General features: G+C 39.8%; 2 protein-coding genes and 1 long non-coding RNA gene across 5 annotated transcripts in view; 2 read left to right on the top strand and 1 right to left on the bottom strand.

Annotated features, from left to right (window-relative positions):
- Positions 1-10,712, top strand: part of LOC145499581 (uncharacterized) — a 32,862-nt gene extending 22,150 nt beyond the window's left edge. Inside the window, exons 1-9 of one of the 3 annotated variants that reach the window (XM_081479115.1) lie at positions 1,844-2,041; positions 2,558-2,757; positions 3,918-4,092; positions 6,233-6,625; positions 7,073-7,387; positions 8,142-8,366; positions 8,460-8,612; positions 8,811-8,840; positions 9,199-10,712. In XM_081479115.1, the coding sequence (XP_081335241.1) occupies positions 1,984-2,041; positions 2,558-2,757; positions 3,918-4,092; positions 6,233-6,625; positions 7,073-7,387; positions 8,142-8,366; positions 8,460-8,612; positions 8,811-8,840; positions 9,199-9,266 (1,617 nt within the window). In that variant the 5' untranslated portion in view covers positions 1,844-1,983 and the 3' untranslated portion in view covers positions 9,267-10,712. Of the gene's footprint in view, positions 1-1,843; positions 2,042-2,365; positions 2,758-3,917; positions 4,093-6,232; positions 6,626-7,072; positions 7,388-8,138; positions 8,367-8,459; positions 8,613-8,810; positions 8,841-9,198 lie in introns of those variants that run through there. The other 2 variants (XM_081479117.1, XM_081479116.1) reach the window with 2 other exon arrangements.
- On the bottom strand, positions 171-15,178 carry LOC145499591 (uncharacterized). Its single transcript, XR_014050956.1, has 2 exons — positions 14,818-15,178; positions 171-705 (listed from the first exon to the last, which is right to left on the bottom strand). It is a non-coding gene; the product is annotated as an uncharacterized LOC145499591 (long non-coding RNA).
- On the top strand, positions 10,710-26,822 carry LOC145499590 (uncharacterized). Its single transcript, XM_081479129.1, has 13 exons — positions 10,710-12,731; positions 15,735-15,846; positions 16,712-16,857; positions 17,265-17,420; positions 17,883-17,965; positions 19,080-19,235; positions 19,995-20,099; positions 21,295-21,416; positions 21,951-22,289; positions 22,958-23,106; positions 24,715-24,912; positions 25,823-25,952; positions 26,529-26,822. The coding sequence occupies exons 1-13, from the start codon at positions 11,881-11,883 to the stop codon at positions 26,820-26,822; spliced, it is 2,841 nt and encodes a 946-aa protein (XP_081335255.1). The 5' UTR covers positions 10,710-11,880.
- The last annotated feature ends 390 nt before the right edge of the window (positions 26,823-27,212 follow it).

Here is a 27,212-nt window from a genome sequence, read left to right as displayed (position 1 = left end):
AAGGTTTACTATGGAAAAAGAACTTAATCGCAAATTACCCTTTCTAGATGTTCTTATTGATAATAGTGACACTAATTCCTTCCTAACTAGGGTTTACCGTAAGAAAACCTTTACTGGGTTATTAACTAATTATTTTAGCTTCACCTCGTACTCATACAAAGTAGGTCTCATTAGGACTCTTGTTGACAGGGCCTACAAGATCAACAACACTTGGTTGGGGTTACACGAGGATATAACCAAGCTTACTGAAATTCTCAAAAAGAACCTTTTCCCTGCCCATTTAATTGAAAAAGTGGTTAACCGTTACATCACTGGGACCCATAGCAATCATTGTCCCCGGGGCTACCCCCTTACCACCTCGCCCACGTTTTACTTTAAGCTGCCATACATAGGCCATTTTTCTGTCATCACTCAGAAGAAGATTCGACACTTAGTCAAGCGCTATTGCAATGATTTAGACATCAAATTAGTTTTTTCTTCCTTCAAGATAGGTAACCTTTTTGGTGTGAAAGACCCTATCCCCGGCGGGCTTCGTTCACGTGTGGTTTATAAGTTTACATGTGCGGGCTGTAATGCCTGTTATGTCGGCGAAACCTCCCGACATTTTTCCACACGCGTACGTGAGCACTTAGCCATTGATAGGGCCTCTCACATCTTCAAACATCTTCAGAATTCTGAACGTTGTCGCTCATTGTGTTCAATAGACTGCTTTCATATTTTAGATCACGCCACTACCAGCTTTCAACTCAAGATAAAGGAGGCTATTCATATTCAAAAAGAACTACCTTCCCTCAATCAGCAATTACACCATGTAAATCTAAAATTATCCTTTTAACTTACACCTTTTCACGTTCTTGTTGTTACTATTTGTCTTAATTAGCATTTTTGCCTACTTATTATTCAACTTGCTTTGTAATCATTCATTCAACTGAAGATGACAGAAGCTCTGTCGAAACATGTCTTGCAAACTTAAAAAATTGGTCGTTTTCCTTAAAATATTTACATGTCTGCTGCTATCTAGACCTTTTGGAAACATCAATATAAGAAATGCTCGAGTAAGCACAAGAAAGCAGTGAAGTTTATTTTTAAGTAGAGCTGATTGTATTTTATCTTAGTTGTAATCAAGGATTACAGTTTAGTTTAGTAGTGTTCATTTATTTTATACAAGATGGATGTCTTTCTGGTAGCTAAGGAAACAGTGAGAACTTTCTAAGTCTTTAGACTCTTAGCCTGAGGGCTTGCCCTTTCCTTTCACTCTGACTGCACTTTATTGTTAACAGTACGGAATTGTCTAGTGGTGAAATAAAAGATACAAATACCAAGTCTGTGGGGGAGATTAATGTTTGCTGGACTGGAAAAAATAGTTAAATATCAAATATGAGATAAGTTACTGAAATTAAAGTGCATTACTAGAATAGAGAAAAATGGTATCTAGTCTATGTTTGAGATGCTATAAGGCCATAATGGTGCAGTAGGGACATTGGGGATTGTTTAGCGGTAAATACCGCGTATTTCCTTGACAAGTGGTCCACAAAGAGTCTTCGAACTGAACGTGCCGGCAAAATATGCCACCATTTAAGAACTGTAGTAACCCACTGACTTCCATAATGGAATATTTGAGTACAACTGATCCGTGATTTAGTATTCTTAAGCGCTTCAGTTTCTTATCGAGCTAGAAAAATATCAACTTTTAAAGCTAAATATTAAAAGGAGTTGAGAATATCAACTTCTGGCATGATTCCTTTTCTACACAAATTCGTATGCCAATTAGTCGAAATATAAGCGATGTCGTAAGCAAAGGTCATTATCTGAGAAACAGTGGTGGTGGCACGAACTGTCGCACGAATGTGCTGACAGTCTGCGTTATGCACGAATGCTTCATGAACAGCATGATTTATGCCAATTTTCAATAACGGGTCAACAACAATACAGCGAGCTGAGTAGCAAATCTACTTGTATGCCAGAAGACATTTCATCATCAACATGGTCACAAAGATGGAGAATGGTTCCTTGATGTTCTTGTTGCTTTTTCTTCTCACAGGTGCGTGGGGTTAAACTTAGCAAGGCTGTGTACTGCTTACATTGATTTTCAATGGTGCGTGCAAATGAAACGAAACGGAGCCAAAACAACTAAGTTTCCGTTCAGCTTCCATTCTTTATAAACTAACAGTCCAACTGCAAGGTGACAAATCTTAAGAAGTAACTAATTGTGAAGACCTAATAATCAGATCTAGAACAGATCAAGACTAAGTGATCCATGTTTCCATCTGGACGCCAAGCTGATGATAGACACACTGAAAATTGCGTATCGTTCATGAAAACGAGTTTATGTTGCCGTTAAAGTAGTATTTTCTCTTTGGGCGAGTGGAAGTCTTTCGGTGTATCACTACTTTGGGAGCTTCTTCGGTTCTAGACTTTATTACTTCCCCCCGCTGGGAAAGAAGGCAATAAAGCATTACTAAGAGGAGTGAAGTACCTCAACTCGACGTAGTTTTCAATATTTATTCGTTACGCCTAATTGGCAGCTTTGTTTTATTACTTTCGCTTTCCGGTTTAGTTTGTTTGACAATATCACCGCTAGTGGAAGCCAATACTAAGACCCAGTCTCTACGCTCGATACTGAACCACTTCACCGACACAAGAAATGTTTATATCGATCCTGTCGCCAAACAGAGAGCACGCGACTTCATCGTGAACATGTTTAAGGATCACGGATTGCACACGTGGACTGAGGAGTTCCCTAGTAACCAAGAAAAGGTAAACAAAGAATAGCTAAAATAACGGAGAAGCGTTCTCAAGTCGAAATACTCGTTAAAAGAATTTTCTGAGCTCCCAGCGGGAGTCGAACCCACGACCTTCAGAATACCGGTTATGGGTTCGACTCTCGTTGGGGGCTCAGAAAATTCTTTTTCTGAGCATTTCAACTTGAGAACGCTTCTCCGTTATTTACACTTTATCCAAGTCACCAATCCATTTATCAAAGAATAACTTCTCATCAAAAGGCAAACACAAAGGAAAATAGATCAAGCACTCTAAATAAAATGATTGACAAATTTACTGCAGTTTTGATAAAGTAAAAGAGCCCATTTTTTACTGATTCTTTGCAAAACCATAGGGCTACTGTGCCTCTCTCTCCGTCTCCACGACTCTACTTTAAAGTGAGGTAAAAATTCTCTAATTAGAAATTGGCTCTAATTGCAAGACAAAATTTGAGCTACTTTTGAAATAGGCAAAAGTTCACATTTTCTAAGTTTGCGAAAAATCTGGCTGCTAAAGCAATTCGAACATTTTACAGAATATTTAATATGAAAGTTGGGCTTTTCTACTACCTCACTGAAAACGGTAGTTACAGCAAAGTGAGTGCATTGTTAATCTACTTTTAAGAGGCACTGTTCATTTGTATTAAAAGTGATTTAAGTATTCCGCATTATGTCACATGACTTGACAAGTAGAACTGATTGCAGCAATAACAAAAATGACTTTACTATTTGTTTTCCATTGTAAACCAAACATTTTCGCCATTCACTATCGTTTTTGAGGCCCGTGAAACGATGCTGGTAAGGATCGACCATTAAATTTATGTAAACAGGTTCAAGCACACGGGCTTCTTCCGATGAAAATTATCTGAAATCGGTTATATTCTGTCTAAATTAAAACTGTTTGGCTTTTTCAATGCGCGCACCTGTTTGGTGGGTAAGACTGACGCCGTGTTAATTATTTAAAAGTTCCCGGGTACGTTTTGTAAATATGACAAACCAATCTATAAGTAGGTTATGAAACAAGAGAAGATCAAGGTAACTACCTCTATTTCATGTAAATAATTCATTATCACAAGGGACACGGTGATCTGTTCTCTTTTTCTTATGATTTACAATAATACGTAAATGCATCTCTTTGTACAGTTGTTATATTTTTAGTATCCAGGAGTGAATGTCATTGGTAGACTGCCTGGTCGCTTCACCGGAACACGTGACGATAAAATGGTTTTGATTGGTTCCCACTATGACACAGTGCAGACCTCTCCCGGTGTTGATGACAATGGTTCCGGAATGACCGCTTTACTGCAGGCTCTAAAGCTTATCACCATTCCGGGTAATAAAATCGTTTTTGATTATTTTTACTTTTTTGTTTGTGAAGTAAGCTATAAAACGAGTACTAGAAATCAGATCAGTTATCTGGCGTAAAGAAAGAAAGCTTGCGTCGGGACAGGTGGTCCATACCACTGGAGCTTATCCCGGTTTCCGTTGCATTAAGTGACCAGGTGTTCAGGACAATGTTCAGTGCAAAATTCTCATAGTAAACATCTTTAAAGCTTTCCTGAAGAGTATAATTGAAATGCACCAGGAGCCATAATCGGGGACGGAGACCGTAAGTCTTGGGATCCGCACGCACCTATAATATGGGACAATTTTCTATTTTTAGAACAAATTGCGCCATCCTGACGTCATATATCCGCGCGGATCCACGCGCATGTCGGGGGCTCTCGCGTGGATGTTGTCACGTTGCGTGATCAAATGGTGCGAGTTGAGAGACCTTGAGGGATTGTCTTGCGTATTTTTCACAGCGATGGCAGGGAATAAGGCAGGGAATACGAACCAGGGCGCCTATATGTAGTTTTATGCTCTGAGCTAACGGAAAAGGTGGGTTTTTCAGGGTCGAAAACAAGACTTCAATCTCGCGCTGGGAATGAATAATAAGATCTGCTCACGCTAGTTGTAAGCTTACGCGTATGTTTTTGCGTTTGTTCTGACTTAAGAATATAGCAAGAAAACTCTCTACTCTGGTATCGAGTTAATTTGTGAGTTTCTCAGACAATGCTTCATCATAACAAAAACCTGTTTTGATGGTTTCTTATTGTTTCTGCTTGTTTGGTGAGTTTGCAAAAGTTTTTGAAAGGAAAGTCTGACGCGTACAATTAGCTCATTTGCATAGTGCAGGTCGTGCACTTTCAAGTCCGCGTCGGTGTTTTCAATTGTCAACAAATCTTGACAAAGATTTCTTGCGTTATCTTTTGTGCTGAGATGCTGCACCAAAATTCACGAACGCAAAAAATGCTACTAACATCATGTGTGTTTCTTCAACATAAGCATAGTGAAGTTTTACACTGCGGAAATGAAAATAAACAAGGAGTTTTGATAACTCGATCAACAAAATCGAGATCGTTTTTCGAAGTTGATTAAAGAAAGCGTCAATGTAACTTTACTGATTATTTCTGCTTTATTCACATATTTTCAGCTTAGCTTTTAATATGTTCTCAAACATTTATCAATCTTAAACATATTTAAAAACTATAGAGTTATTGTTTGAGTTCGATGTACGTTTTCACACGAAAGTGCAGCGCAAGTACAGTTTGTCATGTTTACTGACTGTACAAAACAAGCATCGGCGGGCGCTCTCATTCATCGACAACAGAGAATTTAGTGGATTTTTACACGAATAAAACTGAGCAGTATCTACGGACATAAAGTTATTGGGCCTTGACGAAACAGCAAGCGTTGCTTACAATTCAGGCGAAACTCAAACTGACCAAACTAGCAATTATTTTGTTTTACTTTTCAGTCGCGATAGACTGGCAAATTGCTCGCAAGCGTGTGGCAAGAGGAGCTAGGAAACTATGAAGTCCTAAAGCTCTGCTATATCTAAATATATCCAGCTGGTTTGTTGCTGTGTAATGGAAAAGCTGTTAATCTTCAACATATGTGAAATTTAAAGTGGAGTAATGTACAGCTCATGTAAAAGAAGCATCCGTCGGAACACAACTTGGTCAGCGATATATATAAGCTTGAAACGGAACATACCTAAATTCGACACTGTCTTACTTCACTCAAACTGGAGCAGCTTACGACGAAAATACTTAAGAAAAATTCCAACAGACGTAAACGCATTGAGTTGTGGGCCAAAAACATGAAAAATTTCGGGAATTTCGGACGCCATTTCCCCCGCGCGACATCCGCAAAAATCCTCGCAGCATGTACACGCGTGTGCCTTAGGCGATGGCGCAATTTGTTCTAAAAATAGAATTATTGTCCCATATCATGGGGACAACCCCAATACTTGAAATGGCGCGCGCTTACGGTCTCCGTCCCCGATTATGGCTCCTGGCAATACTTAATAGAATAGTCTAAACTCATCCATGACCTCGAAGTCTGTGATAGCTATTCACGGACACAAGAACGCCGAAAATATGTTACAGAGCAACTGATTCTTAAAAAAGTCGCCATTTTGCTTTCAGACAAACACAATTGTTCACGTGACCATACTCTCCTGTTTGTGGCCTTTGACTTGGAAGAGAGACAGCCAACTTTCAATGTTAGCTGCTCGGTGTCTGGGAACTGCTCGTGCCCAGCTGGATTATGCGGCAGCGGTAATTTTGTCCAAAACTTAACTGAGTATCTCAACAACACTGGCGCGAGTTTCCAAGGAGCGATCATCCTAGACACGGTACTCAATTACAACGACACTCCCAGTTCTCAAAGGCTCCCCGCCGGTTTCGACGTCGCATTTGCGCAACAATACCAACAAGTGTCACAAAATCAATTCAGAGGAGACTTCTTAGTTGTGATTGGTCGAGCACAGGATGATACACAGCTCGTCAGTGGGATTACCAATTTTTTCAAAAGGGACGGTTAGTTCAAGTTTGTGTCAATCAGATATAAAGAGGAGCAGGGGGAGGGAGGGGATGGAAATCCCGTACTGACAAGTTTGTTTAGGGCCAGCTTGGTATTTGGGTTAGACTTTTCAATTCAGTAAGTGATCCAGAGCTTACCAGGAGAGAAACAGATAAGAACGGAGGCCTTGGCGGGGTGGGGGGGGGGGGGGGGAGGGATGAGGGTGAGGAAGTGAAAGTGTGCCTTGCATTCGTGCTCGAAGAAAATAAGAGGGGGAAGGGGGGATTTTCCGCCACTTGTGCCTTGTATGGTTTTTTTTTTTTTTGTACTTTAGGTGGTACGGTCCTCAGCGTTCTCCTTCCCGGCGCCATTGTACGTACAAATTGTTACCTCTGACGAACTTTGATTTCGGTTTACCTGCAATTTTGATTAAATTTCAAACCGTTACTACTTGTTCTTAACAGAAACCTTCAAATCGATCGCCGTTTCGCTAATATCAGGCAGACCAAGTACCTGGGACCAAATCTACCAGAATGCTGTCTACAATTTCTTTCGCTCAGACCATTATCGTTTCTGGAATGCCGAGCCCTCGTTACCAGCGGTCTTCCTTACCGATTCCGCGGATTTCCGGGGATACATGCAACAGTGTTACCACAAGAATTGTGACGACATCAGTCATGTGACCCCGGTGATGGTGGAGTTTTTGGGGCAAACAGCTGACAGCTTGGTGGAAGTGGCCACAAACATGACAAGTGAAAAATGTCAAACGAAGAAAACCGGTAAGGTTATGTGACCTTTTTCTTCAAGCCAAAAATAATTTTCATTGCTTAAAAAAGTCAAAAAAATTATTTTGATAACTCTAAAACATATTTGATGTCTTTGGACCATACTAGGATGGAAAAAGGTATTGTTATAAAAATTGTAAACTAATATAGCTTACTACTAAGTCTCCCGGCTGTTTCGGTATATTACTACCAAGCCACAAGACAAGACACAAATAAGTCTTGACAATAGATCTGGAGACTTCCGCTTCCATGGCTAAAATTTATTTACGGTTAACGGTTAAAATTTTCAACTTTTACTCTTACGGCTAAATACTTGGCCCGTTTTACGGCCAACGGTTAATCTCAGCTATTGGCAAAGTTCACTTTCATAGTGCCTCTCTCCACCCAGGGGTATAAATGGGTACCGGCGAGTTTAATGCTGGGGGTAACCCTGCGATGGACTAGCATCCCATCCAGGTGACGGGGAGGCGGGGGGGGGGGGGGGGGGAGTAGAAATACTCCTAATCGCTTCATGCTACAGAAACCGGGATAAGCTCCGGCCTGATGGGCCACGTGGCTCGTATGCGGACTTAACCTTTTTTATTGGCAAAGTTCTCCAAGAAAGGGAAGATCAAGAAACAAAGACAAGTAAGCTGCCTGCCTGAATCAACATCGGGCCACTGTGAGTGATCAGCTGAAGGTAAGCTAAGATCAACGGCGTTAGTTAGTAATAATTAATATCTTTTTTCATATTGCTTGAAATAAGCAGATTGCGGAATTCAGCAGCTAACAACTGCAGAAGGAGAAATTATGACACCGTACTACAACACAGAGTATCCTAACAGTCTGGTTTGCGAGTGGATTATTTCAGTGAACGCTGAACAGAAAGATCTCAGGCTCACGTTCACAGCGTTTGAATTGGAGGAGAGTGTTAACTGTACTGCAGACTATGTTGTCACGCGGGATGGAAAAGACAAATCAGCGCCGTTGATTGGTAATGATAAGAGATTAAAAAATATATTTTCAAGTTTAATTTTGAATTCCTTTGTTTGAAGTTTTCCAACGTCCCACTATGCTTGTTTACCAGGAAAGTACTGTGGAAGGACTTTACCAGAGCCTGTTTATGCCTCGGCTCAGTCCCTGTATATCATGTTTCACTCGGACGAGCTGGACGCCTTCAAAGGTTTCAAAGCAGATTGGACGTCAACCGAAGCACCTACCATCAAGACTACTGCCCATGGTAAGTGTGTTGCTTTGTGAAAAATTGTTATGCCACTTATTTTCGTAGCTAAAGCTAAGCTGAAAAGTTCGAAAGAATGAAATCAAACGAGATGAAGAGTCGGAGGGGATCGAGTTTAACTTCTGACACCAAGAGCGCTACCCTTCATTAGAATAGTGTTGGATATAAAGACTTATAATGGCACCAAGAAGTCAGCAGGACCACCTACCATCAAGAGTGCTGCACATGGTAAGCGTATTATGTTGCGAAAAGTTGTGATGGAGGCGACTTTTGTGGCTAAAGCTAAGCTGAAAAGATCAAAAAACCGGGATCAAACAAGGAAAAAAAAATCACTTAACTTAAGTTAAAAAAAATCACTTAACTTGGGGTTCAACTTGTTGGAAAAGTGCCACAATTTTGAGGTATTTGGGAAAATTCACTTGTTTCTCGCGAAAAGTAAAGGTGCATGTCAACTGAAAACGATTTTTACGACGGGAGGTCTGATAAGCTGGCCACCATAGTATTAACTTACAGCAACACGAAAAAAGTCCGAGGTCACATGCCTCGAATTAAACTTACATTTATATTGCTTTTTTTCTCGTGACAGATTACCATCCAGTAACGTGGCAGCTGATTAGCTTTCTTGTCTTGATGTCATTGGCGATCGGCCAGTAAGCAACGGAAGCCCCACTTTGCTTTTTCTTGTAGTTTTGAGTACTAGTTCAAGTTGCTATAGTTAGCTTACATCTTGGAAACAGAAGAGTGCGAGGTGGATATGAGATTTCAGTGCAGTGCTTGATTCGCATAAACTATAATTAGAACGTTAAGTTCTTTTTTACTGGTGTCTGAAGTAGACCTCGCGAAAATGAACCTCTACGAGAAACGTCAGCAAAAGGAAAAGAATGATGCTTAAGAAAATTTGTATTATTCAACGTAAGCTGAACTTGGTAGGTTATCTCTTCTTAAAGATTCCAGTCAGAAAATAATCAATTACTCGTTATATCTTCAAAGTAAGGACATTTGCTCTATTGGTAAACAAATCTTTCTCATGTCAGAAGATCTTCATCACGCTGGTGAAAATAGTTTCTATTCTAAATGCAAATAAGTATATCTGAATTTTACAATTTGCCTTGTTTTGATCTTACGTACTTAACCAACGCTAAAATCGAACATTATGTTAGCCTGATGCAACAGTATATTTTATACTGGCAACATAACATGCAATACTCTAATAAACTAGAATTTTTCGACGCTTTTAAGAACTATTATGCACCCTCCTCTTATTTAGGCCTAACAAGCAAGCTAAGCTAAAGAAAGGAACTATCAAAATTTAGGATAGGCACTCACAAACTAATTAAGGATTGAAACTGGTAGACATGACCAAATTTCAAAGGTGAACAGACTCTGCTCTATTTGTAAATCTTATCAAATTGAAGATGAATTATTGTATTAAATACCCTATTCTATGCGATGAATTTTAAAGGCGCTACGTTACTACCCGCGCAAGTGCGTTCTCGCAGTTGAGATCCAAATGCATCCGCCATCTTGAATTTAATGGAGTTGTGAAATTTTGTGCGAACTTAGCCCTTCTTGATTAAAGTTATTTCGTATTTTTGTCTCGTTTCCCTCTAAACAATTATTTTCTGCCTATGACATTGTAACGACGAACAGTAAACAAGTACGACGTCTTGAAGCAATCCACGGCAAACGCACTGTGAAAAATTGTTTTCTTTTTCGAGTCTGAGTTTTCGACACATCCAGATGGTCTGAGTTTTCTGGGTCTTTCGAGATCTGCGTTTTCGGGACACCGTGTTAGAAATGCCTTTGGTCGCGGTCGACAAAGAACTCATCCTCCTGGGCCGCGACAAAAAAATCTGCGTCACGGTCATGATTGTAGGAGCCAGAAGTTTAGGAGAAACTTCTTCGCAAGCACAGATTTCATTTCACAAAGTACAGATTTCATTTCGCAATGCTCAGATTTTCATTTCACAAAGAACAGATTTCATTTCGCAAAGTACAGATTTTTAGCTCGCAAAATACAGATTTGTTTTAGACCAGTGGGTCTTCGGTCTTCGGTTTTGGGAGTTCATTTTCGACACAATGGTTTTATATTCTGCATAAAAAATGGAATTTAGCAGAGTTAATCGAATCGTAAGGATAAGATTCATAATAGGTTATATCCTGTTAGTTTAGTTTTAGTTTACAAAAGCTTTTTCAGCACTGTATGTATTTACGGTCATGCAAATAAAGCGAGTTGTTGTTGTAAGCCGTTGTAGAAATAGAATGATCATAAATTATCTTACCAATTGAATGCTGTGTTCATGCACGGATAAGGCTAAGACATATTCGTTCGTTATATTTTTTGTTCAGCCCCTACTCTGCAGTTTCACGAGCCGGTACACCAATTTCGTTCCTAGCTCAATTTTTTACGAGAGAGGGAGGAATTTTAAATACTCGAGCTGCTTACTGGCGTTGTGTGAGTTGCAACGGGACTTCCTTTGAGTGAAGTGGGATTGGGTGATCAAACTTCCGTTAAGACCAATATGGGGGCACGCACGTCTTTCTTGTAAAGGCTAACGTCAGACTCAGACTTTGTCGATGCTCGTTGAATCGTGAAATATTAGATCGACATTTAAAACTCAGTGCTTGTGATTATTCGTTAAAGGAGCAATCCCGATATATTAAGGGCCTGTTTACAAGGAGGGAGGGTTACCCTAGCAAGCGGGTAAACCCTAGCTGGAGGGCAAAAGATAGCCCGGGTTTACAAGCAAAATTTTACAGGTAGGGTAACCCTACAATCTGGGACAACACAATGCGCGGTTACACTCAAAGGGTCTGGAAAAAATTAGAAAGCTAACCCAGGTAGGTGGGTTAACCCTACCTGGAGTGTTTGCAAGGGAAAAAGTTAACCCGCCTGCCAGGCTAACCCTAGCACGCAGATAGGGTAACCCCGCTAACCGGGTAATCCTAGCTGCCTTGTAAACACGATGAAGAAAAAAAGAGGAAATGTGTGAGTGCTAGGGTAACCCGCCTTTTAGGGTAACCCTCTCTCCTTGTAAACAGGCCCTAGTAGACCTTAAGCGATTTACGCTGCCCTGTTATCGAGTACGCTTGACCGGTTTTATCTGAAAACAGTGGATAATCGTAGAACCCAGGTCTCTCGCGGACCGAATTCCTAGAATTCGACCTAATTCTAGTTCTCAGAATTACAGTTTGTACGAAAATTTATTTTATATTTCTGTGATAAAAAAATAGCTTTGATATTTTTCTAACTCCTTCGAATATCAACATGACAAGATACGATAGCCAGGGCGTTCCAGTGTTGAGTTTTCGTAATCCAGCGGGAACTATACTTTATCCAACGGGTCTTTACACTTACGCTATGGGGAATACAAGAGCTAGAGACCTAACGGAGCTTTTGGGAACCTCGAAAGAACAACATTTAGACTTGCTGCTTTTAGCTTCTGGTGATATAAGGAATGTGTTGTGCACTGTATCAGATCTTTCTTTGAGAAAACGTCACGAGCGTCCTAAAAGTTTGAATTTTCACTTAAACGACTACGATCCATCGGTGGTTGCTCGCAATGCTGTGCTCGTTGAAGCCGCTTGTGCGATAAATCCTGAAATCCCAGCTGATGTGGACTTCCTATGGAACATCTGGTATAACCTTTCCCTATCGACAGCTCATTTTGACAGACTGCGTAATGTACTCTCTGAATTGCTGGAGAAGGATTTTGACAGCGACGAGAGTGTTTTGAAGTTTCAAGATAGCGCCGTGATTAGGGAATGCCGTGACATATGGAAAGACTGGAGGGATCTCGATCTTGAAGTGAAAAGCATAAAAGAGAGCAGAATCAGACTAATCGGAGATAAAAGAGGAGAACTGAAATTCAGTCGTGATTACCAGTGCCTGTCTGTGCTAAGCCAAATGGTAAAGTTGATCTATGAGGAAGCACTAGACCATTTGTGTCAACCAACGTCAGCAAATCCACTTTACGACGAAATAACGCACTGGTTCAGCGAAGGTTCCACAAGCGATGAATCGGACAAGACAAACCCAACCTTGATTCGTCCATTTGTTCACAAGTGGAAGCAGCACTATGGTTCCTGTGCCTTCGAGAGCTACCCTCCTCTTGAAAGGTGAGCCACGGTACGAGCTAAGGTTACCAAAATCAAGTAAATTCCGATGCCTGTTTTACAGCTGACAGCATATTATTTTATGTAAGCGATTTCTTCTAGTTTTATTTTTGTACAGGTGAATTTTTTTTAAGGCAGCCGTATTATTCCAACCGACGCTCTGTAAGCGTTATAACGAATTTCCTAAATTCAACCTGTCCCGGAAATACCTGATGATGAATGTCTCACTGCAAAATTGTTGCTATTTACAGTGTTTTCATTGCAATTATAGCTCATGTAAAATATCTAGATAGCAGCAGACATGTAAAGATTTTAAGGAAAACGACCACTTTTTTAAGTTTAAAAGACATGTTTCGACAGAACTTCCGTCATCTTCAGTTGAATGAATGATTACAAAGCAAGTTGAATAATAAGAAGGCAAAAATGCTAATTAAGACAAATAGTAACAACAGAACGTGAAAAGGTGTAAATTAAAAGGATAATTTTAGATTTACATGGTGTAATTGCTGATTGAGGCAAGGTAGTTCTTTTTGAATATGGATAGCCTCTTTTATCTTGAGTTGAAAGCTGGTAGTGGCGTGATCTAAAATATGAAAGCAGTCTATTGAACACAATGAGCGACAACGTTCAGAATTCTGAAGATGTTTGAAGATGTGAGAGGCCCTATCAACGGCCAAGTGCTCTCGTACGCGTGTGGAAAAATGTCGGGAGGTTTCGCCGACATAACAGGCATTACAGCCCGCACATGTAAACTTATAAACCACACGTGAACGAAGCCCGCCGGGGATAGGGTCTTTCACACCAAAAAGGTTACCTATCTTAAAGGAAGAAAAAACTAATTTGATGTCTAAATCATTGCAATAGCGCTTGACTAAGTGTCGAATCTTCTTCTGAGTGATGACAGAAAAATGGCCTATGTACAGCAGCTTAAAGTAAAACGTGGGCGAGGTGGTAAGGGGGTAGCCCCGGGGACAATGATTGCTATGGGTCCCAGTGATGTAACGGTTAACCACTTTTTCAATTAAATGGGCAGGGAAAAGGTTCTTTTTGAGAATTTCAGTAAGTTTGGTTATATCCTGGTGTAACCCCAACCAAGTGTTGTTGATCTTGTAGGCCCTGTCAACAAGAGTCCTAATGAGACCTACTTTGTATGAGTACAAGGTGAAGCTAAAATAATTAGTTAATAACCCAGTAAAGGTTTTCTTACGGTAAACCCTAGTTAGGACGGAATTAGTGTCACTATTATCAATAAGAACATCTAGAAAGGGTAATTTGCGATTAAGTTCTTTTTCCATAGTAAACCTTATGTTGGGGTGCCTAGAGTTAATGTAGTCAAAAAATATAACAGCATCGTGCTCCGAGTGAAATAAACAAAAAGTGTCGTCAACATACCTACGATAAAATAAAATTTTAGAGCATTGAAAATTTTCCAACCATAGTTTTTCATGATGTCCCATAAAAAGATTGGCTAATACGGGAGCAAGGGGAGACCCCATGGCCACACCGTCAATTTGGTCATAGAAAGAACCGTTAAATAAGAAATGGGTCTGGGCGGTGGCTACAGTGAAAAGGCTTCTAAGTTCAGGTTTACTTAACTTAAGGTCAGGATTGCCCTCGGAAATGTAATTGACCGCCAGGTCAATACATTCCTCAAGAGGTATGTTAGTAAAGAGACTTTCCACATCGAAGGAAACCATAAATTTACCAAACATAGATAAAGATTGAATGTCCTGTACAAAAGTAAAAGTGTCTGTAGCACAGTGTTCAATTGGGATGCGCGGCGCCAAAAGATTGCATAGATACTTGGCCCCTTGCCACCTCGCCCACGTTTTACTTCAAGCTGCCGTACATAGGCCATTTTTCTGTCATCACTCAAAAGAAGATTCGACACTTAATTAAGCGCTATTGCAATGATTTAGACATCAAATTAGTTTTTTCTTCCTTTAAGATAGGTAACCTTTTTGGTGTGAAAGACCCTATCCCCGGCGGGCTTCGTTCACGTGTGGTTTGTAAGTTTACATGTGCGGGCTGTAATGCCTGTTATGTCGGCGAAACCTCCCGACATTTTTCCACACGCGTACGAGAGCACTTAGCCGTTGATAGGGCCTCTCACATCTTCAAACATCTTCAGAATTCTGAACGTTGTCGCTCATTGTGTTCAATAGACTGCTTTCATATTTTAGATCACGCCACTACCAGCTTTCAACTCAAGATAAAAGAGGCTATCCATATTCAAAAAGAACTACCTTGCCTCAATCAGCAATTACACCATGTAAATCTAAAATTATCCTTTCAATTTACACCTTTTCACGTTCTGTTGTTACTATTTGTCTTAATTAGCATTTTTGCCTACCTATTATTCAACTTGCTTTGTAATCATTCATTCAACTGAAGATGACAGAAGTTCTGTCGAAACATGTCTTTTAAACTTAAAAAAGTGGTCGTTTTCCTTAAAATCATGTAAAATAGAAGAGAAATATTCGCGGCACATATGGTTAAGGAAAAAACTAAAAAGGTATTTGCGTGGTAACCAGAGTAGCAATTGGCTTTCGAGCTGGTTACCAGCATGTTGAGCTAAATGCAGTAGAACAAAAGTACATTACAGGAAAAAAAAAACTGTCTCCAGTGATAAATATTCAAAAATGACTCACGTATATCGTGTTTAATTTACCAGCAGCTACACGGACTTCCTGTGCTGTGTAGTGTTATGACAGAAAAAGAATGGAAATGTTTCTATAGAAATTAAAGATATTAACATTTTACTTCTTTACGGAAGAGTGAGTTCCAAATAACCTTGAAAGCACACAATCGAATTACTGTATACAATCGTAGCGAAAATCATTATTTTTAAAGTGAACAATCAGCCAAACAAATAAAACTGCGGACAACAATAAAAATTCACAGTTCAGCAGAACCGACCTAAAACATTTTTAAAGGAAACACATGTCCACCTATGCACTCATGGTGAGAAACGAATTTTTTCTTCTTCTTTTTGTTTTTTTTAAGACAAGACCTTGAGCCAGAATGTAAATCGTTGACTGCTGCTTGCAAGGAACACCTAGTGGTCTGGATAAAACGCTTTCAGGGACTAAAGAAGACTCACTCAGAAACTTTGAAGGCAAGTCATCATTCCACAGATGGGATCCGCGTTATAACTGTGCTCTGAATAAAGTATAGTCGGGGAAACGCAACTGGGGACGGCGATGTATCCAGTGCTTGACGCACTAAGACAAATGTTAACGTTAGTGTCATGGCGTGAAGCTGAACAGAGCACGGAGGCGGTGGTGGTGACACTAGTAGCGGTGGTGGTGGGGAAAGGGGGAGGGGTGTAAACCAACACTACACCAAGAAAAATGTTAAAGTCAGAATCATGACGTGAGCCTGAGCAGCGGCGGCGGTGGTGGTTGTGGTGGTGGCGACGGGAGGAGGGGGACTGTGGTGGAATTGGTGGCGGTGGTGGGGATGAAGGGTCCCATCTTGCAACCCACAAAAACAACTAATATAAACTTGCCACACCAACTCTCACCTACTCGCACCAAGTTACCCAGTCCCGTTTAAAACGTCTGATGATGTTTAACAAAAAGCGCCAGCTATGTCGCGAATGGTACAGTTGTAACACTTAGCACAACTCTTTGTCGTTTTTCTTCTTTATTTTCCTTCAATTTGAAGGTAATTATGTTCACTGCAAAAAACAAAACAAAACAAAACAAGCGGAATTTAAGAGACCAAAGCTCCTGTAAAATCTTACTAATTCTTTGAGCTCGTTTAAAGTTCCCCTCTCATTCCTGAGGGTGACCTGAGTTGATTGCCGGCTAAGTGAAATCTTGTGAGTGAGGTCAGTCTTGATAAAGACTAATATCGTTAGTAAGTCTTTCTCAAAGCCAGTCCAAACTGGAGTCGATTTTAATTTACTAGACGAGTCACTGGTAGCTACATATTAGTGTGACCTGTTAAACTACTATTTGTCTATTCTTCGTTGCCAGGTTACCCTGTGGAATGGCGATGCACTAGCCCTATGTACTAGTGGCCTCCCTCCAGAGATGTTGTTTGACGTCATCGACACAAGTAATGTCAGTGATCACATTGGCTTGCTGAATGTTCTCGTTTGCTGTGCCCCAAGGCTAAAACTGTATGTGAAAAAAGTTATTCGTTGCTGTTATTGCAATTTTCTCAATACTACAAAAAGGCTGATTGCACTTACGATAGTCGAACAGTGCGTGACTTGAAAGACCGAGCGCAAACAACGGCAGCTTTCATGTGACTTCGAAACCGGCTTTGACGAAACGATAGCCACTCTCCAGCTAATAAAAAAGTGTTGCTGCTATTAACCGTTGCTATTTCCAAGAAAGTAAAATATGGGTCAGGTTTCTTCCTGGGGGACTATTTTGGGGATTTACCAGGCACTTTTAAATACTATTAATAAATAAAAACGGTAAACTATAAAACTATTATCTTTGTCTTCGGGAGGTCGCAGCTCTCGGAGGATCGTTGCCTCCAAAAGGTTACTGTAGGCATGTTGTTTTTTTTTTTCCCTAGGCCTAATACGTCTCTCTTGTTCACATCAAGCATGTTATGGAGTAATGGTTGTAAGGATATGGAGGAGTATTACAACAAATGTGTTGGTGTTCCGCTGCCACTTCTCCCGACAGTTCTTGGTTTGAAGCTGGCTGTCGATCTTGAGCTGGGAAGCAAGTACGTGAGACTAAAACCTCATTCACACCACATAAACTAGTTTTCTGAGCAACTAATTTTTAACGTTGAAACATGTTAAATATGCATGTTGGTGTGAACGGGGTATAAGTTTCTCATATAATTTTTGTCCAACACTTCTCTTACGTTCTGGGGGACGCAGTCAGGAGCAATGGTTAGAGCAGTGGACTGCAGATCAAGCAGTCTGGACCCGAGCTGGCCAGGGTCGTTGCGCTCTCACCACATTTTGACGCCATCTATGAAATATTAAAGGACAAATGGAATCTTTTTAAGGCAATAATAAAAACATTTGTTGCAGGAACGTCAAGTGATCGCTGTGTCTACGTTAACGTATTAGAGTATCGACTAATAATCACAAAACCAAGTCCAACTCCATCAATTTACCTGTCTATGTCTATTTACATCTAGATCTTGCTTTTTTATTATTATTTGTTTTTGGTACAGTAAACTGCCGGACAAAATTCAGAGTAAAGAAGAGATTCTTTGCTGGGTAAAAGCGGACCCTAAAAGGACGGTGCTGACGATAGGTTTGTTTATAATGTATGAAATAAAATGCTACGTCTGTTTTTAAAAAAGGCTCAGTTTTCTGAGTTATTAATTTTGAACGTCGAGTATTAAAATTCCTTAACTTCCTATAATGTCACTTCTCTCTTTCACACGTCTTAAATGGAGAGTTGGTATCCCAACGTATTCCTAACGTGACTATAATCTTTCAGCCGGTATCTGACTCATGTAATTTTTCTTCTTTACGAGTATTACAATGTCAGTTGATTGGTGAAATTGGAAAGGTGCATTACAATAATAATAATTTTAATTATAATGGTTTATTTAACAGATCCACGAGGTGGCTCTTCTCTGTTAAATTACATTATTTATAATTGAAACAAATTATAGATTTGAAATTACAGTAAAATTAACTAATAACTCTGTACTCTATTACATAAAAATTCCCTTGAAAGTCTTTAAAAGGTTCTGTAATCTTTACAGTTTCTAGTAAATTCTGGTAAATTGTTAAATAGCTTCGACGCATCATCTTGGAAAGTACCGTTTTCGGTCGGGACCACTAATCTCTTGGAATTACTTGAGCGCAGTTCCTTACGACATTCCTGTTTTATTATTTTTAGATAATCTGGCCAAGTCTTAGTGTTATGCAAAGCTTTAAAGCGTGATTTCAAGAGGTTGAAATCTCTTCTCTCATATGTCGGACATTACCCCAACATATCTGATGCGAATTAACTAAATGGGATAACTCGTGACTTACTCTCGCGGTTTTCACTTTCGTGTCGAAAAGTAATTGGTTTTGCATTATTACTCGACACGATTAGCTAAAGGAAACTCGCGCTTGATCCAATCAGAAGTAAAATCAAAACTGATCGCAACTAGTTAGCATACGTTTTTCCGCGCTTCGCGACAGCTGCATGTAGTTACTATGAGTTTTGATTGGTTCATTGGATTGTCTATGTCCTTTGTGATTGGCCAGGGTGAGTACTTTGGTTTTGGTGTTAATCTGCGACACTCAGTTGAAAACCACTCTATTATACACTCTACTCATTTACATAAAATTGATCGAAATCATCATTATCAGCAATCTTTGTTGATGTTCTACTCATTGTTCTGTTATGTGTACATTGGCAATTGTAGATAAAATCAGTGACGTTGCACAAGCCCTACTTCGGCTGGCTGAGAGGTGCTTCAATCTACTGAACGAAACACACCAGATGTTTGGTGTCCAATCGCCCTCGCCATTGACCCTCCTTCGAATTATTCATCAGATACAACCACTAGTCAAAGGAGGAGGTTATGAAGGAGCCCATCACTAGGAGCGTGCAACTACCCCATATTCCTGTCATGGCATTTTCACAGACCGACCTGTTTTTAGCTTGAATTTAACGCGAATTCAGACCCCCGCTGCAACCTAAGTGACCAATCGCAAGTATGGACTTTTAACTAACTTTTAATAAGCATATTTTATTTTGTCGACATGTCCACCTGGAGCCGCCATTTTTTTTCCCTCATCGATGCTCGTTCCTGTAGACCGGAGCTGACCTATTTCGCGGGAAAAGAAGTTTAAAAATAGACTGATCTGTAAAAATGCCGTGACATAGGGTTAAGGTTAGGGTTAAGGTTAGGGTTAGTATGGGAGTTGCACGCTCCTAGTATGGGCCCCTGGTTATGTTGAAGTCAGTTAGTGAATATATGGACCTTAATAATGTTGGGGAATTTGAGGATGAGAAGAGAAGACGTGTAGGAGTGGATGTTACAAAATAGATCCGTGTTTTGTCACGCGCAGAGTGGGGACGATCACGCCGTGTGTTCTTAGACACTTTTGCTAAATGAATAGGAAGGAAAACACATTAAAATCAGATGTATATTTAAAGATAAACTGTCCGCTGGTATATTAATCTTGCAGGGAACTGTTTCTGTCACTGCCTCTACCTCCGACTGGTTCCAATTGAATATGATTTTTTGTCTTTACTTTTACTTTCTTCCATCTTGTGTGGATTTATGCATAGGTATCACGTGTTCCAAATTTGGCGTCGTTAATTTATCTTTCAGCCACTCAGATATTTGATCTTCTTGAAAGTGAGCTACCTTCCGACTTCAACAGAAAGTTTGGTCTGTCTTGGAATTTGTTAAAAGCATCCGTAGGAAGCCAGCGAGGTAAGGCACAATGTCCCATTTCCACTAACAAAACTGAAGCTAAACATTTATAGGGAATAAAAATAAGCTCCTATTTCGCGCGTTTCATAATGATCTCTCTGTAAGTAACTTGGTGTCAAGAATTAAAAGAAAAAAAAGCAAAACAAACAAACAAACAATTGTTATGTGAAGGTGAATTAATCAACATGACACGAGCGTGGGACAAAGAAAAATTCTGAGTCCCTGACAGGAATCGAACCCATGACCTCCCGAACACCGGAAGGGACACGCTCGTGTCATGTTGATTAATTCACCTTCACATTTCATTACCGAGCTTAAAAATCACCATCTTTATTAACTTAACAATTGTTATATTAAGAAACAAACAACGTGGTGTCAAGAGTTCATCATAATGAATCGAAGAAAAGTGGTTAAGAATGGTTTTGGCGTGAATATCGAAAAGTAATTGGTTTTGAATTACTACGCTACACTGATTGGTTTAAGAAACTAGCGCCACTTTTTCATATCCAAGCTAACTGTGACTCGCTGCACACGTTTTCTCGCACTTCACATCAGCTACACATATCCACTTCGAGTTTTGATTCGTTTACTGTGTTGTCTGTGTGCTTTACGACTGGCTAGAGGGATTACTTTGGTTTTAGTTTTACGATACGCATTTGAAAACTGTTCTATGTACAGAAAATGTTAAAGAGGAAGTGCCATGGGGATTCCGACCATTTTTGGTCAAAACTGTGAACAACGCCTTTAACTTATTTCAGTACAAAATAATTCTATGACATCGGGAGCAAAATTAATCAGGTTTTACAAGGAACAAATCAAGAACTGTTCTAGTCCAGTTTGGAAACGAAAATTTAAGGTGACTCTGACTGGCCCCATGTGCAAAATCTTGTTAACTTTGCCAAAAATTGCATCTTATCCTGCTTATCAAAATTGAACTATAAAAGAAATGGGTTTCACCGTACCGGTTTTGAAATATAAGTACTTAAAGCTAAAATTAAGGGTGTTTTTTGGCAGGTTATACCGTTGCTTTGGTAACCTATCGTGACACGAAAGCGATAACAACTTGTTCACCAATGATTGGGGAATTTGTAAATACCATGATTGTAGCATCAACTGATAAAGAGTGGTTATAATAACCACAAAAAGTGCTAGAAACTGTTTTGAGCCACTTGATTATGTTTAACTCTATTTTTAGAGCCCATAGTTGAAATAAAAGCATCCTCCAGGATATCGGTGGCCTCTTGGTACAAGGGAACGCCCATCCCGCTGATTTGTATAGAGCGGGAGCACAGCGAGTTTGAACGGCTTCAGTCACAAGTCAGTTAATTACAGTAAATTATTCTTTTTTTGCTCGTAAGGTCTGATTACTTCTTGTAGGGATAATTTAAAGTTGGAAGCTCTTCTGTGTCTCGAGAAACACCCAGATTCTCGGGAGAACAAAACTAACCGTTACCCTCGGGACCAGTAATTAAATGTAAATATATTGATTTAGAGAATAGCCCAAAGAAAACACGCCTGCTGATTGGTTAAAAATCGTATGCACTTACTTTTATAAGACTATAACTCAACAAAGACACAGAAAGTTATCGTAGTCACGTTCGCTGTTTTCTCTGGGCTGTTTTCAAAAACTAGCGTCACGAAAACTAGCGTCACGAATGTCGTTTTCTGATTGGTTACGCTACTCACTATAACTCGATAGACACACCGTATATTGAGTGTAAAAAATGACGGAAAATAGATAACTGATAGAATATTGCTAGACTTAACAGAATTAAAGGCTAATAAACATAAATTATTAATTAATGTTTATTAATTAATGTTTATATATTTATCAATTCAAACTGTTTCAAGTTGCTTTTAGCTGTGGGTGCTCCTGTAGAACCGGCGACCATTTCAGTAATTTACAACAGTTTACGATATGATGACAGCACACACATCGTGACATTCCATCTGCGTGAAAAAGACTGGGACGAGCTAAAGTCAACTTCCCGGATGTGGATCTCGTCAACAGATGATGATCTCTTGATCTTGTTTAATAACTTGTTTCAAGTCATAAACCGTGAACCGGTTCCACTCGGAGACGAAATCGTTAAAAGTGTTCAAGTGGTTGATCCGTTGGAGACATTTGGTTTGTTCTCGGTACAAACTTTCACGGTAACTAAATCCAGTGAAAATTGCCAAGTACTTAAGGTAAGTCTACATCTTGTCATGTGGGAGGCGCGGTGGCCTCATGGTTAGTGCGTTCGTCTCCGGATCGAGCGGTTCGGGTTCAAGCCCTGGCCGGGGACATTGCGTTGTGTACTTGGGCAAGACACTTTACTCTCACAGTTCCTCTCTCCACCCAGGTGTATAATTGGGTACCGGCGAAATTAATGTTTGGAGTAACCCTGCAAAGGACTAGCATCCCTTCCAGGGCTTTGCCAAGGCTTTGTACTATGTCATAAATGTGGGACATTTTCTTTGCCCTTCACTGCAAAACAACAACTTGAAATCACAAAGTTCTGCGTATTGTTGAGAACGTGAACCACGACGGTGTATTTTTCATGTTTCTATTTCAAATTGAACCCTGCCTTCCCATTTTTATCTAAGGATAGTTCTAACGCCGTTAGACACACTGAATACAACTGGTCATGTCAATTTAGTTGACGCTGTCCAAGGCGTCGCACTGTTTCATGCGGCGTACTCAAAACCAAACTTTGCAAGGTTTTCAGCGAGTGTCATAAGTTATGTCTGATTGTCTACCTGTTGAGGGTTGTTCTTCTTCCCTCTCTAAACACGTCGGCTGTCTCCCTGGTAGCAATTAAATCGCGTATAAATTTTTGTGTTAAATGGTTACACATTTCATTTCCCTTTTCCAGGTACTAAAAGTAGAGGAGAATACATCCTCATACTACGCAGAACTTGAAATACTGGACTCGGTAATCTGCAAAGCGAAAGTGATGAAGATTACTTTCCAACCAGAGAAATGCCCAACCGAAGTCCAAATAGACTTTGAGGATGCTAAAGGGTGGGTATCATTTTGAAAAATACTGCCAATTGAATTGCATTTTCAGATTATTTTTATCTGCAATACTTTTTATTAATGTAAACTTAATTACAGATTTTTATTTGTTGTTTTTGTTTTTGTTGTTTTTTTATCATAATAAATTTATTTTATTATGTTTGCTTATACTTTACAATACTTTTGCTGTTACGTTGCACTAAAACAGTGCAATAAAGGCTACATACATTACTTACAGTGCAAGACAGCTTCTTCACCCTACATACTATAAAGAATCGATTTCGAACAATTTTTAAAATTTTGAAGGAAAACAGATGGTTCAGTGAACCAAATTCGGTTTACTTCAACAAATTAAGGTGGCCGAACACAGTTTTCAAGAGCCTATGCCTAATTCACCATTACTTTTAAGCTATTTATGCTTTGGCGCCCGTTTTTTGCAAGCGTCAAGGTTAACCACAGAAGGGTTTATTATCGCATTTTGGCTAAGGTGTGTGCTGTTGCCATGGCAACGGGGCTGGTTAAAAACAAGGCTTAAAAAATGGTTTTTGTTTATTTAAAAAAAATCCAGTCGTTAGATTTTTTTCATCATTTGCCCACTACGAATTGACATTAAATCCCTTCTGTCAACACTGTTCTAATAAAATTTTGACATAGGCGATTTTCGTAATTCGCCGTTAACCGTTTTCACTGCATGTTCTGTATTATTAAAAATTCCCTATGTCAAAATTCAATTTTTTTGCGATAAATCATTCACGTGGTTTCTGAACTATTTTTCTGCCAAATTTCTTGAAATTCTAACGACTGGATCGTTAGAAATCGGCATGTTTCTGCAAAAGCAGTCGGTCTCAATTTTTCGAGCAACTGCGCATGCGCTGCATTTACCTGGGTTCTTTCGGTAACAAAGAAAAAGCTGAGAATTGCTGGGTTCTTTGCGTCGCTACCTTTTCTAACATATCTTTGTAATAAAACACTAAAGCCATCAATATACTGCGTTCAATAATAGAGAAAAATAGCGCAGATAGTGCGGGTGTTGAGTAAATAAAATGATCGCTCTGTTGACGACATGTTTGTTTTTGCAATCCTTGTGCGCGCGCTGAATTGCATCAGGAAAAGCGCGCACGAAAACTGTGTTCGGCCACCTTAAACTCTAGATTGAAAGGCTCATTTGCGAAAGAAACGTTTATAAGGTAGCTGTCAACTGCTGAGGCGTCTAGAATAGTCCTATTTTTGTGTTTCCCAAAAATGGCATGAAAAAAAAAATGCCCGCAAATTATACACAATCCAGACAGACAGTCAAAACCAACCAAAGAAAAATTTGAAGGGGGGGGGGGGGGGAGAGACTCCTATATAAAAAGGACAGGGGCGCTCGTTGAAAAATTTGAAAAGAACCCCTATTAAAGAGGTACCAAGATCCTGCTTCGTGGGCGTGGCTTGAAATTTTTTCAACCCTTAGGGGTACCAATTCTAGAACAACATTAATCTCCTGGCACGACGCGTACCCCCGTTCCTTTTTTATTTGCGGATCTCCCCAGGCATAAATCCTCTAGAAGGAGCATAATGATTCTTCATACAAGAAAACAGAACTTACTATTTGTTATTTCTTCGTTCTGACAGAGACCCTTTGCACATGTACTTTTCATGTTCTGTCGATATAAAGTCGTCTAAGTTCCAGATTTCAAACACGCGCGGAAAAGTACTTTGTCACATCCCCAAGAGAGAAGATGGAACAGTAGGAGAGCTTGTGATACGGAACCCGGGACCAATTCCCTTCCATGCGTTGCCTTTATGGGACGCTAAACTGGACGACTTGAGGTATGGATAATATAATGCAAACAGTACGGGGAACAAGTACCCTCGTTTTTCAAGACTACAATCGTGGAAAAAAGTCGTTGGGACACTTATGTAATTTAACGAATTAACTGAAGTTTGAAAAAAAGCGCTGATGTCCTTCTAAAAACGCGTTACTGTTCCCCCTCTCCACCCAATACAATGTTGGAAATCAGAAGAAATTGCTGGTAGTAGTTTTCAACATTGTATGGAGGGTGGGGGGCGAGGTTTGGCAGGTGAAGTAGTATCGCGCCTGGCGTGTGCGCAAAAGCGCCAAGAGTGCAAATTTGTTCCAAGACGTTTGTCCTTGATGTTAGGCCCGCTGTTTTAGTAAAATGTTGCAAAGAAACATGATTATTGTTTATATCGCAATGTAGACATGGCAGAGTACTCGTTCGAACTCGTTCTATAATTTTAATTTCGTTTAAAAATAAGAACAACTATATACTCTCGCAGCGTTTCTACCAAGATGACGATTCACCACTAAATAAGGGCACTTGTTGCACCGACTATATAAAATGATTTTTCCTTCATGCGGCCGCTTTCTTTTCCTCCACTAGATCGACGAACGGACCGCGAAAGACAGGAAAAATAACAACAACAAAATAATGAGAGGAAAAACTGCTACTTAAATAAAATTAGGGGTCGTCTGAGTTTTGCACGAACATTTATCTGTTTGCTAGTTCACTCAGCTTCTCGCTTATCAAACTTGAAAGAAGGACTGTTCATGCAATTAGCGCAACTTCAGGCGATTGCATAGCGATCGTGGCGATTCTACGGATACCAGGCTTGAGACAGCACGATAAATTTGGATAGAGAAGTTATCCACCCTTGTTCTCAAATGTCCTCTGAACTACCCTGAGTGATTTTCTGGTGCATTTGATTTCCATTTCAGAGTATGCGGTAGAATGTTTCGTACCAAGCTTGATTTAAAGTTGAAGGAACAAAGGAAAAGTGGTTCGCCATTTTTTAACCTGAGAGAAACCATTTCCATGATTTTACTCAACCATATAACAGACCCCGAGGTATGTCTAGAGGCACTACCATTCGTTAACATTGCATTTCAATAATCTTTATCACGATTTTGGATTTTCTCGCTGAGTTTTGATACCTCTTCAGGAATGAGCTATTATAGACTGTTAGGAGGCTCTCTGGCCGAAAAGAGGATGTGGAGAGAGGGAAAACAATCGCGAAATAGAAATGTAACCACGATTCCTTTACTTAAAGAAGCTAGTCACGGTTTGCGCTTCTTGAAGAGTTAAGCCTAAGTTTTTCAAGTTCGTGGTTTGTAATCCATGTCAATCTTCTTCATCCTTAACCATCCTTGTACCTTTATGGTTTATTATTATCTCTTTGGTGTTTTTCTATCCGCTTAGTACACTACTATTTGAAGGTTTCCTTCAACTTAAAGAGGATTTTGGACGCGGCCAAAATAATTCAACTAATCGTACGCGTGACGTAGCTCCTTTAAGAACCTATGAGATACTATCCTGGATGACTGGAACTCCTCGAACTGGTAACTGTAGATGATAGACCCACACGACCGTCATTTCCATTTTTTTTTTAAATAGTAATCTCTTTGTTTTTGTTTAACTCAAAAGACACGGATGATACAGTGTGTTGAGGAGAGAGGAATCATCGAAGAACCATATCAGACACCAGACGACATAGTGCGCAAGAAAGGATTCATTATCTTAGTACAGAACGTGTACAAATGGAAGAATTTGCCCGTCGCTAAAGTTGTTTTCAGTGATTGTCAACGGTATGCTGCCATGCTTCGCAATAATCCAACAGACTCACGACTATTGGAAGCCTACTTCAACCGTACGGTTCTTCATTTGGTACAAAGAATTCCCGCTGATCAACAGGTGAGCGAATACGATAAGCGATGGTAAGCTGTGTTTTAATTTATTTCTGAAATGGAGTAAACTTTTTTTCTTACAAACTTACTAAAGTAAGTTAGTAACGACATAACTCAGTAGCTCCAAGTAACATGGTGTTCTGGACATGTTGATCACGATATCAAACTGTTGTCTCTTCTGGTAACATTAAAGTAATTCTAAGGTAGCCTACAACAAACATAAGGTGACTTTCATGGGTCCTCCGTGCTGGAATGGAAATAATTGTGACGAAACTGTGGATATTTTATTTTATTACATTCAAGGTAATGCTATTTTATCACGCGTTCGTTTCAACAGGAACAGAGCTTGTTTCGAAAAATGCTGTACACAAATGCAGCTAGAGTTACCCAGAGTGGATCTGATGTCTGGACGGATTCCTGCATA

This window comes from Orbicella franksi, chromosome 10, assembly GCF_964199315.1.
Source record: "Orbicella franksi chromosome 10, jaOrbFran1.1, whole genome shotgun sequence".
Lineage (NCBI taxonomy): Eukaryota > Metazoa > Cnidaria > Anthozoa > Scleractinia > Merulinidae > Orbicella > Orbicella franksi.
This window is presented reverse-complemented; position numbering and strand designations above follow the sequence as displayed.

Excerpts from the sequence above, each read along its gene's own strand:
- LOC145499590 (XM_081479129.1), top strand. The coding sequence starts at position 11,881 with ATGACAAGATACGATAGCCAGGGCGTTCCAGTGTTGAGTTTTCGTAAT. Across the intron at positions 15,847-16,711 it reads CTCACTCAGAAACTTTGAAG|GTTACCCTGTGGAATGGCGA; the intron begins GCAAGTCATCAT and ends CTTCGTTGCCAG. Across the intron at positions 20,100-21,294 it reads ATCCGTAGGAAGCCAGCGAG|AGCCCATAGTTGAAATAAAA; the intron begins GTAAGGCACAAT and ends CTCTATTTTTAG.